This window comes from Schistocerca cancellata, chromosome 2 (assembly GCF_023864275.1).
Source record: "Schistocerca cancellata isolate TAMUIC-IGC-003103 chromosome 2, iqSchCanc2.1, whole genome shotgun sequence".
In the NCBI taxonomy this organism is placed as follows: Eukaryota; Metazoa; Arthropoda; class Insecta; order Orthoptera; family Acrididae; genus Schistocerca; species Schistocerca cancellata.
This window is the reverse complement of record NC_064627.1, coordinates 358,148,722-358,169,256: the sequence shown is the minus strand read 5'-3', so window position 1 is coordinate 358,169,256 and position 20,535 is coordinate 358,148,722. Positions and strand designations below refer to the sequence as shown.

Sequence of the window (20,535 nt, the reverse complement as noted above, 5' to 3'; positions counted from 1 at the left end):
TACTGAGTTACACTAATCTGGAAGCAAGAGACAACATTCATTCTATAAAAGTGTGTGTTTTTTAAACCTGAAGTCCTGTTTGAGATCTGCCAACCCTTCAGCGATATGCAATGTGTATTTGAAAAGTAAAGGCCATTTATCCATAAAAAATATTTGTTACAATTTTTGTTGACATGCACTTCACTTTTCCATCTAACTACTGTTCACTTTTAAGCCATCTGGTAATGGTGCACTAACTTCTTCAGCCCCTCTCCAGTGAAATACTTTGCCTGGTAAGTAACCAGTCTGGAGTTCCATGTTATCATTAAATCGTTGTCCACCAAGCCATTGCTTCAAGTGCAAGAGGTAATAGTCATTGGGTGCAAGACTAGGACTGTAGGGTGTAGTGCTGGTGTTTTGTTTGGTGAGCATTTCAGCACATGTCAGCTGTAATTGTTGGTCCACGTTTCACAAAATCAAACAAAAGAATCTCCTTTTTACCCCAGAAAACTGCAGATATCATTTTTTTATTTCAGAAGGAGATTCTGTAATTTTTTGAGTTTGATTAAATTGGATACCATCAATGCACTGACTGTTGTTTTGATTCTATGTTGATGCTGGATATCCACACATGATCAGCCATGACAATGTTAGAAAACAAATATCTCCATCTTGTCAACAATGACCCAACAACATTCATTGCTTAACGTTCTTTGTGTTGTTTAATAAACATTTTAATTAGCCACCATGCAAATAATTTATGATAGCTTAGATTTTCCTAGGTAATCATGTAAATAGTGGTGTGGCCAACATGTGGAAATATATCAGTCCGAGCACCAGTCATCAACTGCTCATAACATTGTAGTTCAGGGTCCATTTATTAGCATTCTGCTCTGTTTCATGCACGTATCTGTGGCAACTTTCTGAGCCTCTACACTATTTTGTTCACTCATCACTGTGGATCCATAAACAAGGCACAACTTCTGATGAATTTGAGCAGCTGTAGACCCTTGTTTCATACACAAATTGAATTACAGTATTCACCATGCAGCTGGCAGGAGCAGTGATTTTCAGAGCCACTGTTGCTCACTTTCAGCCGTAGTCAGACTACTGCCAAATCAAAACAATGACTTCTGTTGCTTTACAGTCAATCAATAGGTGACAATGTATTCATGCAGCTTTGTTCTAAGCTGCCAGTGTTTAAATATAAGTAAACCACTCATACTCTTCCAGCATGCCTCACATTTCCATGTTGATTTTGCCATTATTACAACAAATTGGCCGCAGTTCCCCCACCTCCATCATAATAGTTTTTAGAGAGAGAAATGAATGCTTTTCAATCTTTCAGTTGTCCTCCCTACATGTACCATCCACATTATTTATTTATTTATTTAGATTGTAGAGTTCCTGAATTACCTTTATTCTCAAAACTAATCAAGAAAGACTGCTTCATCTCACATGATTATGTCACCACGATTGAAGTATTTGTGTGTCTTAGTGCTAACATTTGTAGCTTTTATGTATTTCTTGCAGATGAAATTCAAAGAACAATGATATTTTGGGTTTATGTTAAAGCTAGTTACATAAGATTTCTGATGTGTCAAATATGTAATAAATGTGAGGGATGTTTGTTACTCCATTTCTGTACCTGCTTGGTGTGGCCAGACTTCTCACAGGAGACACAGAAGGTACCACAGCAGGTGATCCGCAGTTCAAGCTGTCCTTCATCACAGACAGCTCTGCTAGATGTCCGGGATAATAAGGGGCCATACCTTGCTGTTCCAGGTACACCTAAAATTGTTCAGCTCCAGCAAACCAATAGAAGTTGTTGATCCTGAAGCTGTTTTGCTGAACACCACTAATTAGCAGTATCAGTTACCTGTTGAGTCTTCCTGTAATCTCAGTCAGTTCTTCTCTTGTAGCTTAATTGTGTGTGTTTATTGCTAGAATGTAGATGACTATGAATGAAACAGTCTTAGATGGTGGGGAGTATGGAGTGGTTTTTTTCTATTCTTAGGGCACAGAAATCAAGACTTTTCAAAAATTTGATTTACTTATGACCAAATTTTTAAAATTATGTAGATAAACAAGTGGATTCTTTCAAAGATACCTTGTAGTTTTGCTCATTAATTTGAGCCTCATTTTCTGTGACAGTATTCACTATCACAAAAGTACAGGCTTCTCTGAATTGTATATTTAGAAAACATTGCAGTACACTGCAGTTAATTGTTATACTTGAACTCTGTGCTCTTTCACCCAATATACACATTCTTTCACAATGCTCTATGGTAGAATCTTGGAATACTTAAAAATATGCGGCTCTGCTTTTGAGCGCATCTGTGATTCTTCTCATTTGACTGTCAATGCTGGAAGTGGAATTTTATTTATGTTGAAAGATGTTAACAAAATTTAGAGAACAGATTAGTTTCACTACATCTCTTCTTTAGTAGTATGTTTCAGAGTTGTGAGTGAAAAGTACTGTAGAATCTCACATGAATGTTATTAATTCCTCAGCATTTCTGCATTACTAATACCTACAACATATTTTACATTCTGCTTATGGCCTGATTGTGTTAGTGATGATAAACTGTACCATAAAAACAGATGCTCAAGATGTGGAAAGCAGCTCACTTTTAATTTATACATATGTTTTTAAATTTAAGCTATTGTGATATGTAAAATAAATACTTCTCATACTGCCATGTAATTTTGTAGTGGAGGAAACTGAATTAATGGTGACCCTGGACCTACAATCACTTAGTGTATTATTTTTTAATGTTAGATGTGTATTTGAAATGAATTTTAGACCCTTGCTATTCAGCATATTCACTAGATGTATCATTTCCCTTAGCTGACATCATGCCCCACCAAGTGGTTGGATTCACTACCTGGTTTGCTATGTGCCAATTAGCACAAGGTTTGACTTTACTGCATTTATCCAGTTACAGAATGTCTTAAGCTGTTGATTCAACATAGTATTGCTCAGCCCATTTTTGATTGTATGACCCCTTCCTTTTGCACTCTCCCCAACTCTTCCACTTGTATGTTATTAGAAGTATTTTTTATTGATCTGCTGTAACAGTGCTCATCTTTACCTTCGCAGAATATCTTTATTAAAGACTGTGGTTCAACATTTTTATTACTCGTGGATATTTTATGTTTCATAAATTTTGTAGCCTGACATATTAAATGTTGTAAAAATCCATTTTCATTCCCCCCTCCCCCTTTTACTCTCTGGTGCTAGATTATTTTCCTTCTCTTCACCAGAAACCTTTAACAAACGTGTTTAGTTTTATATGTATAAAAATACTTTCAAAATCTATAGCAGCATCTTTGTTGTGGAAAATGTACATGGAATTGTCACAAATGCAGTATTACATGTTCCAAATTTCTTCCTCTATTTTTTCAGTCTTTGTTTGTCTAATTTTCACAAAACCATACCAATAAAACAAAATAACTTTCTGTCTTTTGCTTCAGCTGTTCTAACTATTAGTATGTAAGTTGCATGCAACTCTGGAGTCTTACAGCTGTAGTCTTATGCTCGTTTATGCTGTATGTACTGCTGTTCACTCTTCTTACAGTAGCTCTTTTATCATAATTGTACCTACATCTGAGATTCAAAAATTGTATACTGCATTGCATTTGACTTGTGGAGGATACCATAATCTCTGTATGTAGCAGTAGACTACAGATAATGAGTGCATATGCGTGTTGAGTGCCTGAAATCTGAGGTGAAGTGATGTATCTCTGCAGTGGAGGAGCAGCCAACAGGGTCTCAGCCAGCCAACACCACCATCAACAGTAACAAGTTGGACTTTGGCCGATTTCTTTCTGTCCCTGGAGCTGGTAACCTATCGCTTTTCTCTCACCCAATAGTACCCTTGCCTGTCTGCTTGGCCTGCTAGACTAGTTTACTTTTATCTTTTTTCCCATTCCATTGTGTAACTACTTCATTTATTCTTTTTGTTATGGCTTCCACTCTGAGTGATAATTTTAAGGACTGGGCTTATTTTTACTGCCCATGAAATTAAACAGGATAATGCTAAACATTTATTTTTTTACAAGCAGTGTACAGTTGGTAGCAGAGAGATCTCTCTTGGCCATGACTTACACTAATGTTGACACTTCTTCATAACAGAAGAAATAACCTTCTGTGCACTGTCAGTTGTACCAAGTAAACGAATATGAGCTCTGTAACATGTTGAATGATATTTTCTGCTACAGCTTCTGTCATGGTACATTTTAGTGTGATTACCAAAACTGAAAAATTCTCTCAGTTTTATCCCATACTAACTAAACAGTCAAGTTAAAATTGTTAACCACCCATCAAATGCAAATATATATTCAGAATAACTCTTGGTTAAAAGCTTGACAAATTTGTGCTGATTTTAATGTCTTTATATTATAAGTCTGTTATCCTTTCATTGATGTCGTCAATATCATGGAGACATATCAGACACTGCAAAGGAATATTACGTTATTTTTTATCTGATAATTTCAATGTATAAACAACATGCTTCCAAAACAGATGTATATGGAATTACATTACAGTATAGCACCCTTTTCTAAGATGACGAAGCTTTTTGATAGAAAACTTACTTCCAGTTGTTCTTTATTTTTTTGAAGCTTTTTGTGGTGTGTAGTTGGTGTTTGCTTTGCATTAAATAAGAGCATGTTTTTTAATAAGCATACATTGTCATTTATTGTAATGTTTCAGTATCACATTAAATTTGTCATAAGTTAACTTAGATTGTTTGTAAATATTACACTGAACAAATATAATAGTCTTTGGTTACATTATCTTGCTGATCTCAGAATTTTTTTCTAAATGCATGTGTGTTTTGAGTGATGCAGACTAATTGGACATGATGTTGACTGTTGGGTATTCAACAACTAATTTTGTCTTATTCATTGAGACACATTTCTATTTTTTTAGGTCAATAAAACTGTAAATATATTATTTAGTTGTTGACATTTGAACACCAAAATTTGCAAAACAAAAAGCTTTGGCTTATCAGTTATATAGTATTACTATTAAGCTGTATGTAAGAAAAATGTCAGACTGGAATAGTGGTAGATAATACAACAATATAAATTCTCTCATCAGAGATTTGACGGCAATTGTAACTTATTGCAGTATTTATGTATTCACTTGCAAACTATACCTCATCTTCTGTAATAAATGGTGCCTTCATAATATCATCACATTTTTTTTCTAACTAGGCACTTTTCAGCTTATTGTAGTACCTATTATTTTTTTATTATTTTAATTTCCTGCAGCAAACAAATGTTTCTTGCCATATTAAATGCTGCCCACCTAACTGTCATGTGAAAATAATCAGCAGTCATAGCCTAAACTGAATGCATAGTCTTGTTACACAAAATTTGTTTTAAGTAGAAGTTAGTGCAAGGATCATAGTCATCTTCAGAAATCACCTGATGAAAACAGTTTATTGGTGTGTTTTTGAATGCATTTATTTCTGGGTAAATCTGCTGCCTTCATTCCACTTATAAATTTAAGTGTGAGGATAGATCACAAGAAACTATGACAGCAACAGTGACTACTACATAATAGGCATGAAACAAAAAATGGGGCTGTAGATAAAGAGATGTTGAATGAAATGCATTTGGTTGTCAAGAGGGCAGTGTTTGATTTCTTCAGTGACTTCATTAGCAGAATATTATTGAAAGATCCCTCACAAAACCTTAAGAAATTCTGGTCATATGAAAATGCTATTAGTGGTATTGAAGTTAGTGTCCAGACACTCATAGATGAGACAGGAACTGAAATTGAGGGTAGCAAAGCAAAAGCAGAAAAGCCTAACTTTATTTTCAAATGATACTTTATAGTGGAAAACCAAGGAGAATTGCCTCAGTTGAATTCTTTCACCACAGTAAAGATCAGTGAAATAGATACCTGTAGCATCAAGAAGTAAGTGAAGTTATTAAAACTAAACAAAGCTCCAGGGCCCGATGGAATCCCTACCATATTCTATTCTGAATTTGTGGCTGAGTTAGTGCCTCTTTTAACCATAATATACCCAAGTTCACTCAAAAAAACTGTGCCGTGTAGTTGGACAAGAGCACAGTTCACACCCATTTATAAGAATGGCAGCAGTAGTGATCCACAAACGTACCATCCAGTATCCTTGACACCATTTGTTTTAGAATCTCACAACATATTCTAAGTTCAAATATAATTATGTATCTTGAACAGAAAGACCTCCTCCATGCCAACCAGTGTGGATTTTGAAAACATCAGTCATGTGAAACCCTACATGTACTTTTCACACATGACCTCCTCAAAGCCGAGGATCAAGGGCATTGGGTACAAGCACTGTTTTTGACTTGTGAAAGGCATTTGACTCAGTACCATACATTTGCTTAATATTTGAAGTATGGCCATGTGGGGTGTCAAGTGAGGTTTGTGACTGGCTTGAGGATTTCTTGGTGGGTGAGGCATAGCACATTACCTTTGATGGAGTCATTGACTGATGAAGTAGTAACTTCAGTAGTGCCACAGGGCAGTGTGTTGGGACCCTTGATGTTCACATTGTATATTAGTGACCTGTGGACACTACTAATAGTAACCTAAGACTTTTTAAAGATGATGCAGTTATCTATAATGATTTACTCTCTGAAAAAATCTGACAAGGTTTCAAAGTGGTTAAAATTTGGCATCTTGTTTTATATTCAGAAATATAAAGCCTGCACTTCACAAAACAAAAAACATAGTATACTATGACTGTCTAGTATCCTATGACTGTCATAGAATGTAGGGAAATGTGATCAGTCTATGAAGGAGTTAGCATGCAAAATACATGCAACTCCTCGGAGACTGTTGCTGAAGTGTGTGGGACCTGTACCAAATAGGACTAACAGAGGATGTGAGAACATGAGTGGTGACTGGTTTGTTTGACCAATGGGAAAACATCATGGATGTGCTGAACCATATAAGACTAACAGGAGATATTTGGCCATATACGACTGTGGGCAACAAGAATGTATCAGGTTTGTTTGATCCCTGGGACGATGGTACAAAGATGTTTAATTGAAATGGCTGATCTGTGACATGAAATGCAAACTATCTCAAGGAAACCTTACAAAGTTTCAAGAAGCAGCTAAACATATACTACATTCCACTTTGTTATCACCCCCATATGGACTGTGAAGACGAGAGTAGACCTACAGCACACACAGAGATTTTTAAGGAATCTTTCTTCCTGTGGTCCATATATGAATGGAATGGGGAAAAAGCCCTAATGATTGGTGTGATTGGAAGTACCCTCTGCCATGCACTTGACAGTAGTCTGCAGAGTGTAGATGCAGTTGTAGAATGGATGTGTTGGTGCCCTACTGCAAAAACTTATGTAAGGAAAGGACTACTTTACTGTAATTGGACCAAACAATTAATTAAAACAACTCTCTATTATAAGAGCTGAGTTAGTTCTGTTTGATGGAGAGTCATTACATCAAAAATGTAATTTAAATGTGGGTAAATCTTATAATGGCTGGAATACTTAACAAAGAAAGTAGATTTTACCTTCATCTAATTATATCTAAAAGAATTTACCAAATAAGAATTTGAACTTCTGGCATAGTTGCTAAGGTATCTTTGAATCATATAGTTTAATGCAGCCCAAATTATGTTTTCTGTAGCTTAACTCCTCTGGTTTTATGAATTTTGTAATATTACTTTAATTTTATATTTGCATGTAGCCAATTTTCAGTTGCTATAAGCTTACTTGCAGTGCTTACTGTGCAATTTTTTTATACCCTCAGACTTCAAGAAGAATATAATAATTCCAATCCCAAAGAAAGCAGGAGGTGACAGATGTGAAAATTACCGAACAATCAGTTTAATAAGCCACAGCCTGCAAAATACTAACACGAATTCTTTACAGATGAATGGAAAAACTAGTAGAAGCCGACCTCGGGGAAGATCAGTTTGGATTCCGTAGAAATACTGGAACACATGAGGCAATACTGACCTTAAGACTTATCTTAGAAGAAAGATTAAGGAAAGGCAAACCTACGTTTCTAGCATTTGTAGACTTAGAGAAAGCTTTTGACAATGTTGACTGGAATACTCTCTTTCAAATTCTAAAGGTGGCAGGGGTAAAATACAGGGAGCGAAAGGCTATTTACAATTTGTACAGAAACCAGATGGCAGTTATAAGAGTTGAGGGACATGAAAGGGAAGCAGTGGTTGGGAAGGGAGTAAGACAGGGTTGTAGCCTCTCCCCGATGTTATTCAATCTGTATATTGAGGAAGCAGTAAAGGAAACAAAAGAAAAATTTGGAGTAGGTATTAAAATCCATGGAGAAGAAATAAAAACTTTGAGGTTCGCCGATGATATTGTAATTCTGTTAGAGACAGCGAAGGACTTGGAAGAGCAGTTGAACGGAATGGATGGTGTCTTGAAGGGAGCATACGAGATGAACATCAACAAAGGCAAAACGAGGATAATGGAATGTAGTCGAATTAAGTCGGGTGATGTTGAGGGTATTAGATTAGAAAATGAGACACTTAAAGTAGTAAAGGAGTTTTGCTATTTGGGGAGCAAAATAACTGATGATGGTCGAAGTAGAGAGGATATAAAATGTAGACTGGCAATGGCAAGGAAAGCATTTCTGAAGAAGAGAAATTTGTTAACATCGAGTATAGATTTAAGTGTCAGGAAGTCATTTCTGAAAGTATTTGTATGGAGTGTAGTCATGTACGGAAGTGAAACATGGATGATAAATAGTTTGGACAAGAAGAGAATAGAAGCTTTCAAAATGTGGTGCTACAGAAGAGTGCTGAAGATTAGATGGGTAGATCACATAACTAATGAGGAAGTATTGAATAGGATTGGGGAGAAGAGAAGTTTGTGCCACAACTTGACCAGAAGAAGGGATCGGTTGGTAGGACATGTTCTGAGGCATCAAGGGATCACCAATTTAGTATTGGAGGGCAGCGTGGAGGGTAAAAATCGTACGGAGAGACCAAGAGATGAATACACTAAGCAGATTCAGAAGGATGTAGGTTGCAGTAGGTACTGGGAGATGAAGAAGCTTGCACATGATAGAGTAGCATGGACAGCTGCATCAAACCAGTCTCAGGACTGAAGACCACAACAACAACAAGGAAGGAAGATACTGTACACAACATTTCAGCATTCTGTGTTTCTTGCAGTTTCTGAATTAGTTATAATATTTATTGACTAGTTTTATGTTTTTCATACCATGGTCCTTCAGACCTTTATGTACTATCATGTTTCAACTACAGCCAAAAGATAATTTTGTATATTCTTACAAAAGTTCTGTTGTTATTTGAGGAGGAGGACAGAATTTACAGCCAGCCAGAGGAGAAAAGAAATTATAGTCCTGTTGATGAGGCCAGTAATACTGAAATAGCTCATGATTTTTTATCTGTGTTCAAAATGTATAATCTGCATCAATGGCCCTTTTTTTATATAAAAGATGATGCTATTGCAAAAGAAAAAATGCATACTGGAGTTACAAAGAAGTAGCTATAGTTACGAAATGTGGGCTGAGTTAATATGGGACTGTATTTATACTAGAAAACAAAAGAGAAAAAGACTGTAAATTTAAAAATTTAAACTTGTTCCTAATTTGTTGTGTGTATGATATACATGAGGTGTGATTGAAAAACAATGAGAATTTTTGTTTGTCTTAAAGAATCTTTATTTATTCATCAGCACCAACTTTGAATGTGACTAAGTAATCCTCCTGAAATATAATGATATAATACACTTGTACCAGCACTTTTTTAAATCTTGGAAACAATTCTGGAACTCACTTTTTCTTATGGTGTTCAGATCCTTCAGTGATTCTGTTTTTGTCTCAGTCTCATCAATGGTAGCAATGTGACCTCCTTTCATCATTGTGTTGAGCCTCGGGGATAGAAAGAAGTCGCAGGAGGCCATGTTTGGCAAATACAGAAACTGAGGCAACATATTGGTTTTGTTTTTTGCCAAAAAATCATGAACAAGCATTGAGGTATGAGTGGGAGCATTATTGCGATGCAATTTCCATGAGTGGTTTTGCCACAATGCTGGTTGTTTTCTTAGGAGTGCCTCACGCAGACAGAGCGTAACTCCCAGGTAGTATTTCTTATTGACTGTGCTAACATAGGCAGGAACTCATGATGCACTATCCCATTGTAATCAAAGAAAATGGTGAGAAGAACCTTGACGTGTGATTGAACTTCTCAATTCCCCCGGTCCTGGCTCATCAGACAGTTTCCTTTGGTATGACTGGGCCTTGGTTTTGACATCATACCCATATACTCATGTTTCATCACCTTTTATAACCTTCTTTAGAAGTTGTGGATCATTGTTGACTTCATTCAGAAATTCCCAAGCGGTGTCTATGTGACATTGTTTTTGGTCGAAATTCAACAATTTTGCAACAAACTTTGCAGCTACCATTACATTCCCATAGTACCCGACAGAACTCCCTGGCATGAACCAAAGTATATGCCGACATCATCAGCAGCCTCTCTGATGGCGATTCAGTGATTTTCCAGAACCATTTTCTTTACTATTTCCATATTGTCATCAGTAATTGGTGTACTAGGGCATCCAGGGTGGTTGTGATCTTCAGTGTCTTCTCGATCCTCTGTGAAACATTTTCACCACTCATAAACTCTTGTCCTACTTGTAGTAGATTCACCAAAAGCCGCAGTCAACATTTTGAATGCAGTATTGCACTTTATTCCATTTTTCAAGCAAAATTTAATGCAAATTCACTGATTCACCTTTTTTGAAAGTAACAATTTGCCAAGCACTCAAAAACATGTATAACCTTTTTGACTGTCAACTGTAAAGTAAATAATCAAAACAGCTGAAAATGCAAACAAACATCTGGAACAAGTATACTGACAAAATAAAAAAAATTTAGAAATTGGATGTATAAAGCCTGTGAAATTAAAAAAATGTCTATTACTTTTTGATCACACCTCATATATTACATAGACAGATAATGGTGTAATACACAGCCTCTCCAAAAGCAAGTGAAAGCGCAATAAAAACACATTTGTGTTAAAAAATATGTGAGGCAATGCTGCCGCTTACCATCTCCTTTGCTTAACTTGGATAAAATAACTGAAAAAACTTCTGATAGAGTATATGAGGTAGATTTAGAAGACATTTAGAATGGAATGGTAAACATGCTTACCACATAACATAGGTTAAGGATACTTTAAGTAAACTAGAGCCATGGTTAGCATGCTTGAGTAGCATTTGGAGGGAGATGAATGCAAATCCAAATTCTTTTAACTGTTTAGGGGTTCCCTGAATTGGTGAAGGTGTATAATGGGATTATTTCTTTGAAAAGACTCAATTGAGGTTTGTGATCCATCTCTGATTACCTCATCTGTATGTCTATGTGGAGTGGGGGGGGGGGGAGAGAGGGGGGGGGGGATTTGTTTGTGGTTTATGGGCATCTAGTGGTGAGGTTATCTATGTCCTTACAAATATTAATAGGAATGAATGTGGTTAAATGTTAGAATGCTAAGAAGAATGAGTCCTATGCAAATGTATGCACTCTATCCAATCCTCAAACGCAGTCATTGGCTCATTCACACTAACTCACATCCATTAAGACAGCACAAGTGGGCATATGTTTCAGAACAGATGTAAAATAAGAGGAAAAGTAAAATAATTACACAGGGAAATGTTACTGGCTGATAATTTACAAAAATCACAGATGATCCAGCCAGCATGTTAACACATTATAAGCATTTCCCTAAAATTTTAGGGAGTAATTCGTATGTATCACAAAACCTGAAAAATAGTACCATATTTGTTTGATTGTCAATTAAAATAGAGTACAAATCTGTTGGCATATGACCTGCTACCCTCTACTCTGAAAATAAAATATAGTCTTGTAAAATTTTGTGTGCTGTGATCTGTACACCGCAAGTGCCACACATTGGACAGTCCTCTCATTGGTGCAAGAAGCCATAGGGCAAGAAGGACCTCACCCCACCTGTGTGGCTGAAAGGAGCTTTACCACAGTCACGATGTGGACTTCACCAGGTGCTGTTTATTGTCAGTCACTTCCAGCTACTCTTCTTCCCATCCATCCATTGATATGATGGTATGAAGGGGAATGGCACACTATCTTATTAGAGAATTGTGACACACTTCTTTGGCTGTCATGTCTGCCATTTTTTCCGTTAATAACCATATGCCCTGGTGCTCAGCAAAAAGACATCTTCTTCCCCAGCCATTATAGGTGGAAAAGGGTGTCGTGGATATATTCTGGACTAAATTATATGCTGGGTACAAGTGTTGTAGAGTGCTAAGGGCGCTCAGGGAGTCAGTACAGATGAGGAATAACAAATGTCACCTGCTTCAGCACCCTCAAGATTGTATATAACTCAATACTGAAGACCGTGAAGTCTTGAGGTAACTGAATCTTAAGGATACGACCAGACAAAACAACAGATCATCCAGTGGCTTCCCCCATTTGGAACCATCTGTGAATTGAGTTGAAGTGTTCATTTAAAATTTCATAAAATATCATATTAAAAACTCACACAGGAGGGCAATGCTTCATCTAATAGACTACATTTAAAATTGCTCTGGACCTCTGCAGTAACAAGCTTGGCAGTCAGTAAAAATCCCAGATTTTGGTCGGCACTGGCCTCACACCAGTGACTCTATTTCATGCTTCATATGGAACCCATACAGCATTGTTGCTCTTATATGACTGGAGATTGGTTTTCGTAGTGGATGAACAACAGTTTGGTATGCTGGCAAATTTGCGGCAGCAAGGATCTTATGTGCTTGATGTATCATGAGAAGTTGCCACCATATGGTAATGGTTTGCTGATCTCCTCATGGTGGATAGTGTCAATAATCTTCAGGTATGAAGGTCTCGCTGATCCGTATACCGTGCACCCGTAGTCCAGCTACGATCTCACGAAAGCCCTATATAACTCGAGCAGATGTGCCCTTTCTGTTTCCTAAGACCTGTGGGTAAGGCACTTTGAGAAATTCATTGTATACCAAGTCCTTGCCTTCAGGCCTTTTAGGTGGTAACCATAACAGTTTGGAATAACAATGAGGCCCAGAATCATCAGTGAGTCTGCAGAATGTAAAACAGTAAAACTGTCTTTAAGCCCACTCATCCAACCTCTTTACTGTAGGTCACAACTGACGAGTTGCTGTTGTCGTATTGGAGGAGGAAGGGAAAACTGCAAAATCGTCCACAAATAAGGAGCATTGTACAAGACTTCTTACTGTACACATTATGCTGTTTATGGCTATGGTAAAAGGAGCAACACTTAAAAACATCTCCAGAATCCACACTGAGAATGGCTAAGGAGCTGCCTGATCTCTAACATCCAGACAATGGCTGACCATTCACTCCATGGTCTATCCTACACACACTGTTAACCTCTCTGACATGTTTGGTCCTTTCCTGGTTTGAGGAGAAATATCAAAATTACCTCCTTTGATAAATTGGGAAATTGGTCTGTCCGCTATCCTGAATTAAAACATTGCAAGTGAATTTCCTTTGACCCATTTTCATGTTCTACGGCATGCTGTATGTGATTTATTCAGGACGAGGTGAAAGAGCCTTAGACAGTGCCGAATACATCTCCCAAATGGAGAATATGCAGTTGTAGGACTCAGGATCATTGGACCTGAAGTCAAAGTCACCCCTCTGTTTGACAGCATGCCAATGACAAGCACTGTATCCTGGGTGGCAGTGGCAGTGATCATTGCAGAATGCTCTGCTATTGTCTGGGCGATGTTGCCAGGTATTATTCAGAGACATCTCTGTTTCAGCACCACTGCTATAGGTAGCTGATTGCATTTACTGGAAACCCACCTGATGGCTTCCCATACTTTCATAGAACAAGTGGAATGTTTTGGGGTGTCCAGAAATGTTTGCCAAGACCTTTCCTTGCTCTGCTTGATTATGCCTTGAGCCTTGGCTTTCATTAATCAAAAGTCAGGAACATTTTCTGTTGTTGGGCAGTGCTTTAACTGTCACAGAGCCAGATTCCTTAGCAGACTCATTGGTTCATCAAGGTACAGGTTGCCTCCTAAGATGACACGAGGACTTCACTATGGATAAGTGAGCAGCATGGGGAATCACTAAAGTGATGTGGTCCACCCATTTCTGGATGCTGTCTCGGTATTCAAACACAGCCAGGTGGCAGAACAACATGCAGTTAAGTTTTCTGGTCACCCATTGCGGTAGCGGCCTTTTAAGGATTGCTCCATGCAGCAGATGAATTCAGAGTGGGAAGTTGTCACTGGAATGAAGGTCATCAGTAAGTTCCCTCAGAGCCAAATCCATGAGGTATGGCTGAAGATCACCCAGTAGCAGTGTTGAAATGAGCAGAATTGCTGGTAATGAGAATGCACTGCTCCTGAGACATCATGAGGCTCTCTAATACTTGACCCCTGGGGAAACTCAAGTTTGAGCTCCATAATACATTATGGGCATTGAAATCTCCCAGTATGAGAAATGGTCAGGGGAGTTGTTCTATAAGCTGTGTGAAAACTTCAGAATCTCTGACCGATGTGAATTTCAACAGCTGCTGCTTGCAGATCAGTAACTATGGATAGTGCAGATGAGTTCTGTGTATTACTGACAAACACAATGACCTCTCCCTGCGCTGTTTCCCAGTCATGTTACCTTTGTGATGGAGGGTATAGCCCCATAGCACAGGGGCCTCAATAGTTATAAAATGTGTTTCTTGTCAACACAAGTACAGGGGACGTTCCTGTGCTAGTAGTTTCAATTCCCCCCTCCCCCCTTGCTTCCTGAACCCATTGATGTTCCACTGTATTATTAAAGCCTATCTATTTGGAGGGGGGTTGTATTTTCGTCCTGTCTCTTTAATGGGTGGGAAGCCCGCAATGAGTGAAGGCTCAGTCTTGGGGCAAGATGGTTGCCTCAGGCAGACTTCACTTTCCACTGACTTTGAAGGCTAATCATGAGAACCGTGAGATGCAATGAGGGCTGCATGGTCTGACAATTTTGGACCTGTCTTTTTCTGAGGTTGATGCTTCCTATTTAGTTTGTTCATCAAAGTGGGTTTGGTAGGGATAATCGTGGCAGTGGTATTGTTAGGGCTGGCCTGTTTACTGATGTCTGCTAACTGAAGTTCCAGAAGCTCCACAATATCAGAAATTGTAGCTTTCTCTCATATACTAGGGGTAGGGGGGGTGGGGGTGCAGGGTGGATGGGGGGGGGGAAGAGGGGGCGGGTTAAGGTTCCAGAATAACAACACTTTTATAACTGCACTTACAAATCCAGTTAGTAGTCCTGACACTTCCAAGTTCCAGTTGTGCAAAGGCTTTGGCTGTCAGAATTGGCTTCTTAATGGCTGAAGCAAAAGTAGTAGTGAATGTGGGAAGGTGCAGAGTCCTACAGATCTTTTTTGTCTCACCATATCTGATATGCTTCATAGTTTTCAGCTCCTGTATCTTCCTTTCTTTGAGATAGACACTGCAGTCTCTACCCACACAGGGTGATTCCCAGAGCAATTTATGCACTTCGGAGGAGATGAACAAATCTGCAAGTGACTTCATCCCTTAAGTTCCAGAGTGCTGTGCTCAGAGCACCAGCATTTAAAACAGCACATGGGTATTTGGACGTAAGGCTGCACATTTAAACAAAGAAAACCTGTCCTGATACATTCTGGACATTTCATGCTATTGACTGTTAGGATAAAAGAATATCTCATTTGATCAGATTTCCATCCACCTTTTTCATTATATTTTGCATGTCAGCGAGACCTTCTTGAGCCCACTCATCTTTCAGTTCTTGTTTGGGAATATCTCAAAGATCTCTACATGACATGACACCTTAGCTATAGTTCAAGGTATTGTGCAGCTCTGTTTCATTTGCATATTTCCTGAAGCATTTAGCTTTCTATAGGTTCATTGCTTGTTGGAGACAAGAAGACTGAGCCAACAGTGTCCTATTTCACAATTTCTTGATAGATTTCAAAGTCCAAATAATGCCCTCTAAACCCATCTGAATATAAAAAGGTGAAACTTTCTCAAAGCTGCTCTCTTTCCTTTAACTATTAAAAGCACAGTCTGGCTAGCAGCATGTGTTCTGTACTATAAATGGAAGCACTCTGAATAATTCCTGAGTCAGGACTACATGAGCCCCTTTGTGAGGTTGGGTGTTGACACCCATCAGCAGTACGCTCATACTACTGTGAGTTGAAAGAGACAAGTTTGAGGGTTCCACCTTGGTCCCACAAGCAGCTAGGGAAATACAGGTCCTCCCAGACAGAGCCCTGCTTGCCTCTGTAAGCCTTACACAGCTGAAATGATGCAGGTTCCCCAGAGGTTGCCAGCTAACTACAGACCCACCTGAACAGCCATTATCTCACCAGTATGAGCACACTTTGAGATTGAGGTTTTTTGTATAGAGGTTTATACCATCCTCATGATCTAGGCATTCGAGCCAAGATCCTGTTCTCTGTAGGACACAATGTTCCACTACCATGCCACATGGTGACTGCTGAATCATGTTCAGAGCTTAAGCTAAGAGAGACCTGGCAGCACTGTTTAGCACAACCTGAGGGGCACATTTGGCTTACTGAATGCCATGGGCGAGGAGAGCACTCCTGCCCCACCCTTGGCTAAATCCATGAGATACAGGAAATTCTAATCTGTCCCCTTTTCCTCTTAAGGATACACAAAGCTAAAACAAGGGGGTGCTTGGTAGCAGTAAGGAGAATGGTGACATGATTGGCGTCTAAATTGGATATGATGCAATAAGGGAAGTTGTGTATTTTAAGCAGGTGGTGCTCCACAGGTTGTAAATGTATAAAGTAAGTCATATTTATGAATTGCCAAGAGCAACTGATAAAGTAAATGAAAGTTTATAGTATCAGAAACTCTTGGTGTTTTGTAAGTCTGACTTTCTTTGAGATGAAATACTGATGGAATTCTCTTACCTAGGAGGAACAAATACACACAGGATGGTCCGAGCAAAGAAGGTATCAGGAATGGAGTGGCATATTCGAGAAAGTTTTCTTTAGTAAAAAAAGCTCTACTGGCATCAAATATTTGTATGGAATTAAAGTAGCAGACCCAGAAAATGTGTGTCTCGATGCGCAATGTGGATCATGTTAAAAAGTACAAGGAAAATTTTTTAAAACTGGATTTAGTGCTATCAAAGAATATTAGAAGTTAAATGGATAGTTTAAATATGAAATGAAAAGGCAATAAAAGTAACAGATGGGAAAAGACTTCTGTTTAAAGTCCTTACCACAAGAAGGGACAAGTTAGTTGGATGTCTCCTTCGTCATTTTTCAGTAGTTTGATCCAGATATGTAACACTTTCTTTTCTAGTTATTAATGATACCAGTATTGATTGTATTTGATTGACGTTACATGTAGTACACAACAGAACACTAAATTCCATTTTTGGGGCCCATACTATAACTGCAATTAAGATTGCAATTTTTTTTACACTAATCTTCGTTGTAATGTAGTTCTTGCTGTGGCTTTATACCACTGTTGCTAGACTATTATCATTTCCATATGATTGTGTGCATATGAGATTAAGGGGAGTGTTTCAGATGATAAATCTGACAGTGCATTTCATAGAATTTAGAGTGTAACATATGCTCATGCCACTAAACTACAACTAGCTGCATACAACCCTGAGCTGCAACCCAGTCAGAACTGCCACAAAAACAATCCATAAACAGCACACGTCGCTCATAATCATCTTTGTACCATGTATAATGTAAAAAAATCTACTCACCAAGTGGTGGCAGGAGGAGGTTATACTTCTGCAAGCTTTCAGAGCCAGTGGCTTCTTCTTCCAGTGGAATAGTTGAAGAAGAAGGAAGAGGGGTGAAGGGACAGGACTGGAGAGGTTTAGAAAAAGGGGTAGATTTTGGAAATGTCATCCAGGACGACTAGTCAGGGGAGACTTACCAGATGGGGTGAGAAGGAAAGACTGATCACAAACTGATTAGTTTTGTACCATGTATATTAGAATAAAAATCTCAGTTTTGCTGTAACAACACTACTTACACTGCGATTAGTAGAATGTAACAAAGTTTAGATGGGATTTATCATTACTTCCCTAGCTGCTCACAAATTCAACATTACCTCTATAGTTGGTATTCTAGTATTAAAAACAGGATGTGTGAGCCAGTGGGGTACACTACCTCACATGTTCATCCACAGATTGCATTGTCATTGTAAAATTTTGTTTTAGAAAGTTTCATTGTTACTGGGTTAAATTGTAATCAATTTTTCAATTATTAGAAGCTTGAAGAAGGGTATGGCATTAGTATTAACAAGCTACCCACCCTGGCTTTGCTTGGATAGCACAAATAGCTATGGCTGGATGACTTTTCTGGCATAGCAGTAATAAATTGTACGAACAAACTGTCCTCATGAATCTAGCTATCCATTAGTGAATACTGTATCAGAATTCCTACAATAGTTCCCGAGATTAGCCTTACAGACTTAAAAACATGGCCAGGGATTTATAATATGTATAGATTAATAAAGCAGAAATCAGGAATTGGATGGTAATATATTGCAGGAACTTATGTGTGTGCATTGGTGAAGGAAGCTTCTGTTCTTTATGTTGAAGATGTTTTGACCAGCCAAAGCAGAAACATGTTCTCTGTACAGAGAACGATATATTGTTCAAAAAATCAACTACTGCTGAAAGACTGAACTGAAATACTAGATAGTTGTGACATGAACAAAAATTAGATATAAAAGAAAATCTGCCTTATTACTTGCATGTCTGTTCATATAAAAGATTATTATTATTATTATTATTATTATTATTATTATTAAGGACAATAGAGGCCAAGGACGGACGTGTGTGTGTGTGTGTGTGTGTGTGTATGCGCGCGCTCTTGTTACGTACATGTGAAAACTGTACATATACTGAATGCTGTAGCAAGTAGTTAGGTGAAAACACAGTGACTGGTTTGACATATCGTGACACACACGTAAAGATTTAAAAAAAAAAGAGAGAGAGAAAGCCATTAATGCTTTCATGCATGAAGTGTAGTGTAGAAGAATACTTCTAAGATCATATTTGTCTCTGTCGTTTGTTAATCTACTTTCAATCAATTACTATCATTACATTTCTATTTACAAAAACCAGAAAATTATAGTTCTTTTACTCACAGGATTTTGTTAGTAGTGGTATAAGTAGAAACATGTGCTGCTCAGGTAAAATATTTTTTGCAATACATTGTCAGCTGAAAATTATTTTAATGTTAGCACTGCTTTATGATTCAACTTAGTTAGTATCTGTACACACACACACACACACACACACACACACACACACACACAGAAATGTCCTTTTTATTGCGAACAGTAATATCGCAGCACGGCTATCCTTCAAATAATTCTAAGGAATAGTGGCAGCATGTCTTCCTTCATACTGAGTCTTGTATCATCCCCATTATAATAATCACTGTGCTGAATGGGACAATGATACATTGTTTTACATTTACTTTCATATACTTCAGGACATAAGTCATAGAAAGCACCCAATACATTCAAGATTAAATTTTTTCATTGCAGGGCCTGCAGGCAGCTCTCCACAGGGTGTAGCTCAGAGTCAAAGTTCGGTGTCTATTAAATCAATGAATCGAAACCAGAGTTCCTCTGCTCTTGGTGAAATGAATGGAGATGGAGGGCATCCAAAGGTAATAAAACATGTTGAGTACTTGCAAATTATTCCTGTTATAGATGGAATTCAGTAACTGAGGACACTGCCTGGTTTACATTTTCCACATCAGTATAAAAATTTTTGAAATTCAAACATTATATTTTTAATTTGCATATCTTGCTCATGAGTATTCTTCGTTTGGCCCTCCAGTTTTAGTAACACATCTGCAGGACTGGTGCATATGACATGACAGTAACAATTTTAATGGACAAAAGTTTTTGTGAGCTTATCAATATTTGTTTAATAACTGCATATACTCTTCTAAGAATATGAAAATGTTCATCTCAGTAACACTCCTGATGCTGATGGTTATTCTCCATGCTGCATTCTTTTTCCAAGAGGAGCCAGTCCAGCTACATTGTAAGAGAGACTCTGTGCAACTATGAAATTAAGGAGGCAAACAAGTGACAGATTGAGACTTTGAATCAGTCCATGATGTGTGCATGGATAGCATACAGTCTGGGACACAGGCTCAAACCCCAATCTGGTACACAGTTTTATCTTGTCACCAATGATCTATCACTGCATAAACTACTCTAAAAATAAACAAGTTGCTGTCTTGGAGGTCAGATCAGTTCACAACCATAGACATACATTTTCTGTGGACTAGAGTGCTAATATAGCTGTAGCTACAATATCACTGAAATTAAACATTGTTGACTATAAATTTTTAAACAGGAGGGTCCAAGTGATTAATTAATTCTAAGAGCATTTCAATGCAGAACTTTCTTTCTGATGGAAAAAAAACTAAAATGAGAACTAATACTAATAGTTTCAGGGGTGTGTGATCGTATGTCAAGAAATATATGCTAATTAAGTGTCCATGTGAATTTTTTCCCA

At 37.9% G+C, this 20,535-nt stretch overlaps 1 protein-coding gene across 9 annotated transcripts in view; it reads left to right on the top strand.

The window, feature by feature from the left end:
• Positions 1-20,535, top strand: part of LOC126161747 (sodium bicarbonate cotransporter 3) — a 1,146,839-nt gene that overhangs the window by 963,085 nt on the left and 163,219 nt on the right. For 6 of the 9 annotated variants that reach the window (XM_049917795.1, XM_049917789.1, XM_049917788.1 and 3 more), the window contains 3 exons: positions 1,645-1,764; positions 3,733-3,825; positions 19,548-19,672. In XM_049917795.1, coding sequence (XP_049773752.1) covers positions 1,645-1,764; positions 3,733-3,825; positions 19,548-19,672 — 338 coding nt within the window. The remainder of the gene's footprint in view (positions 1-1,644; positions 1,765-3,732; positions 3,826-19,547; positions 19,673-20,535) is intronic. The other 3 variants (XM_049917790.1, XM_049917794.1, XM_049917796.1) reach the window with 3 other exon arrangements.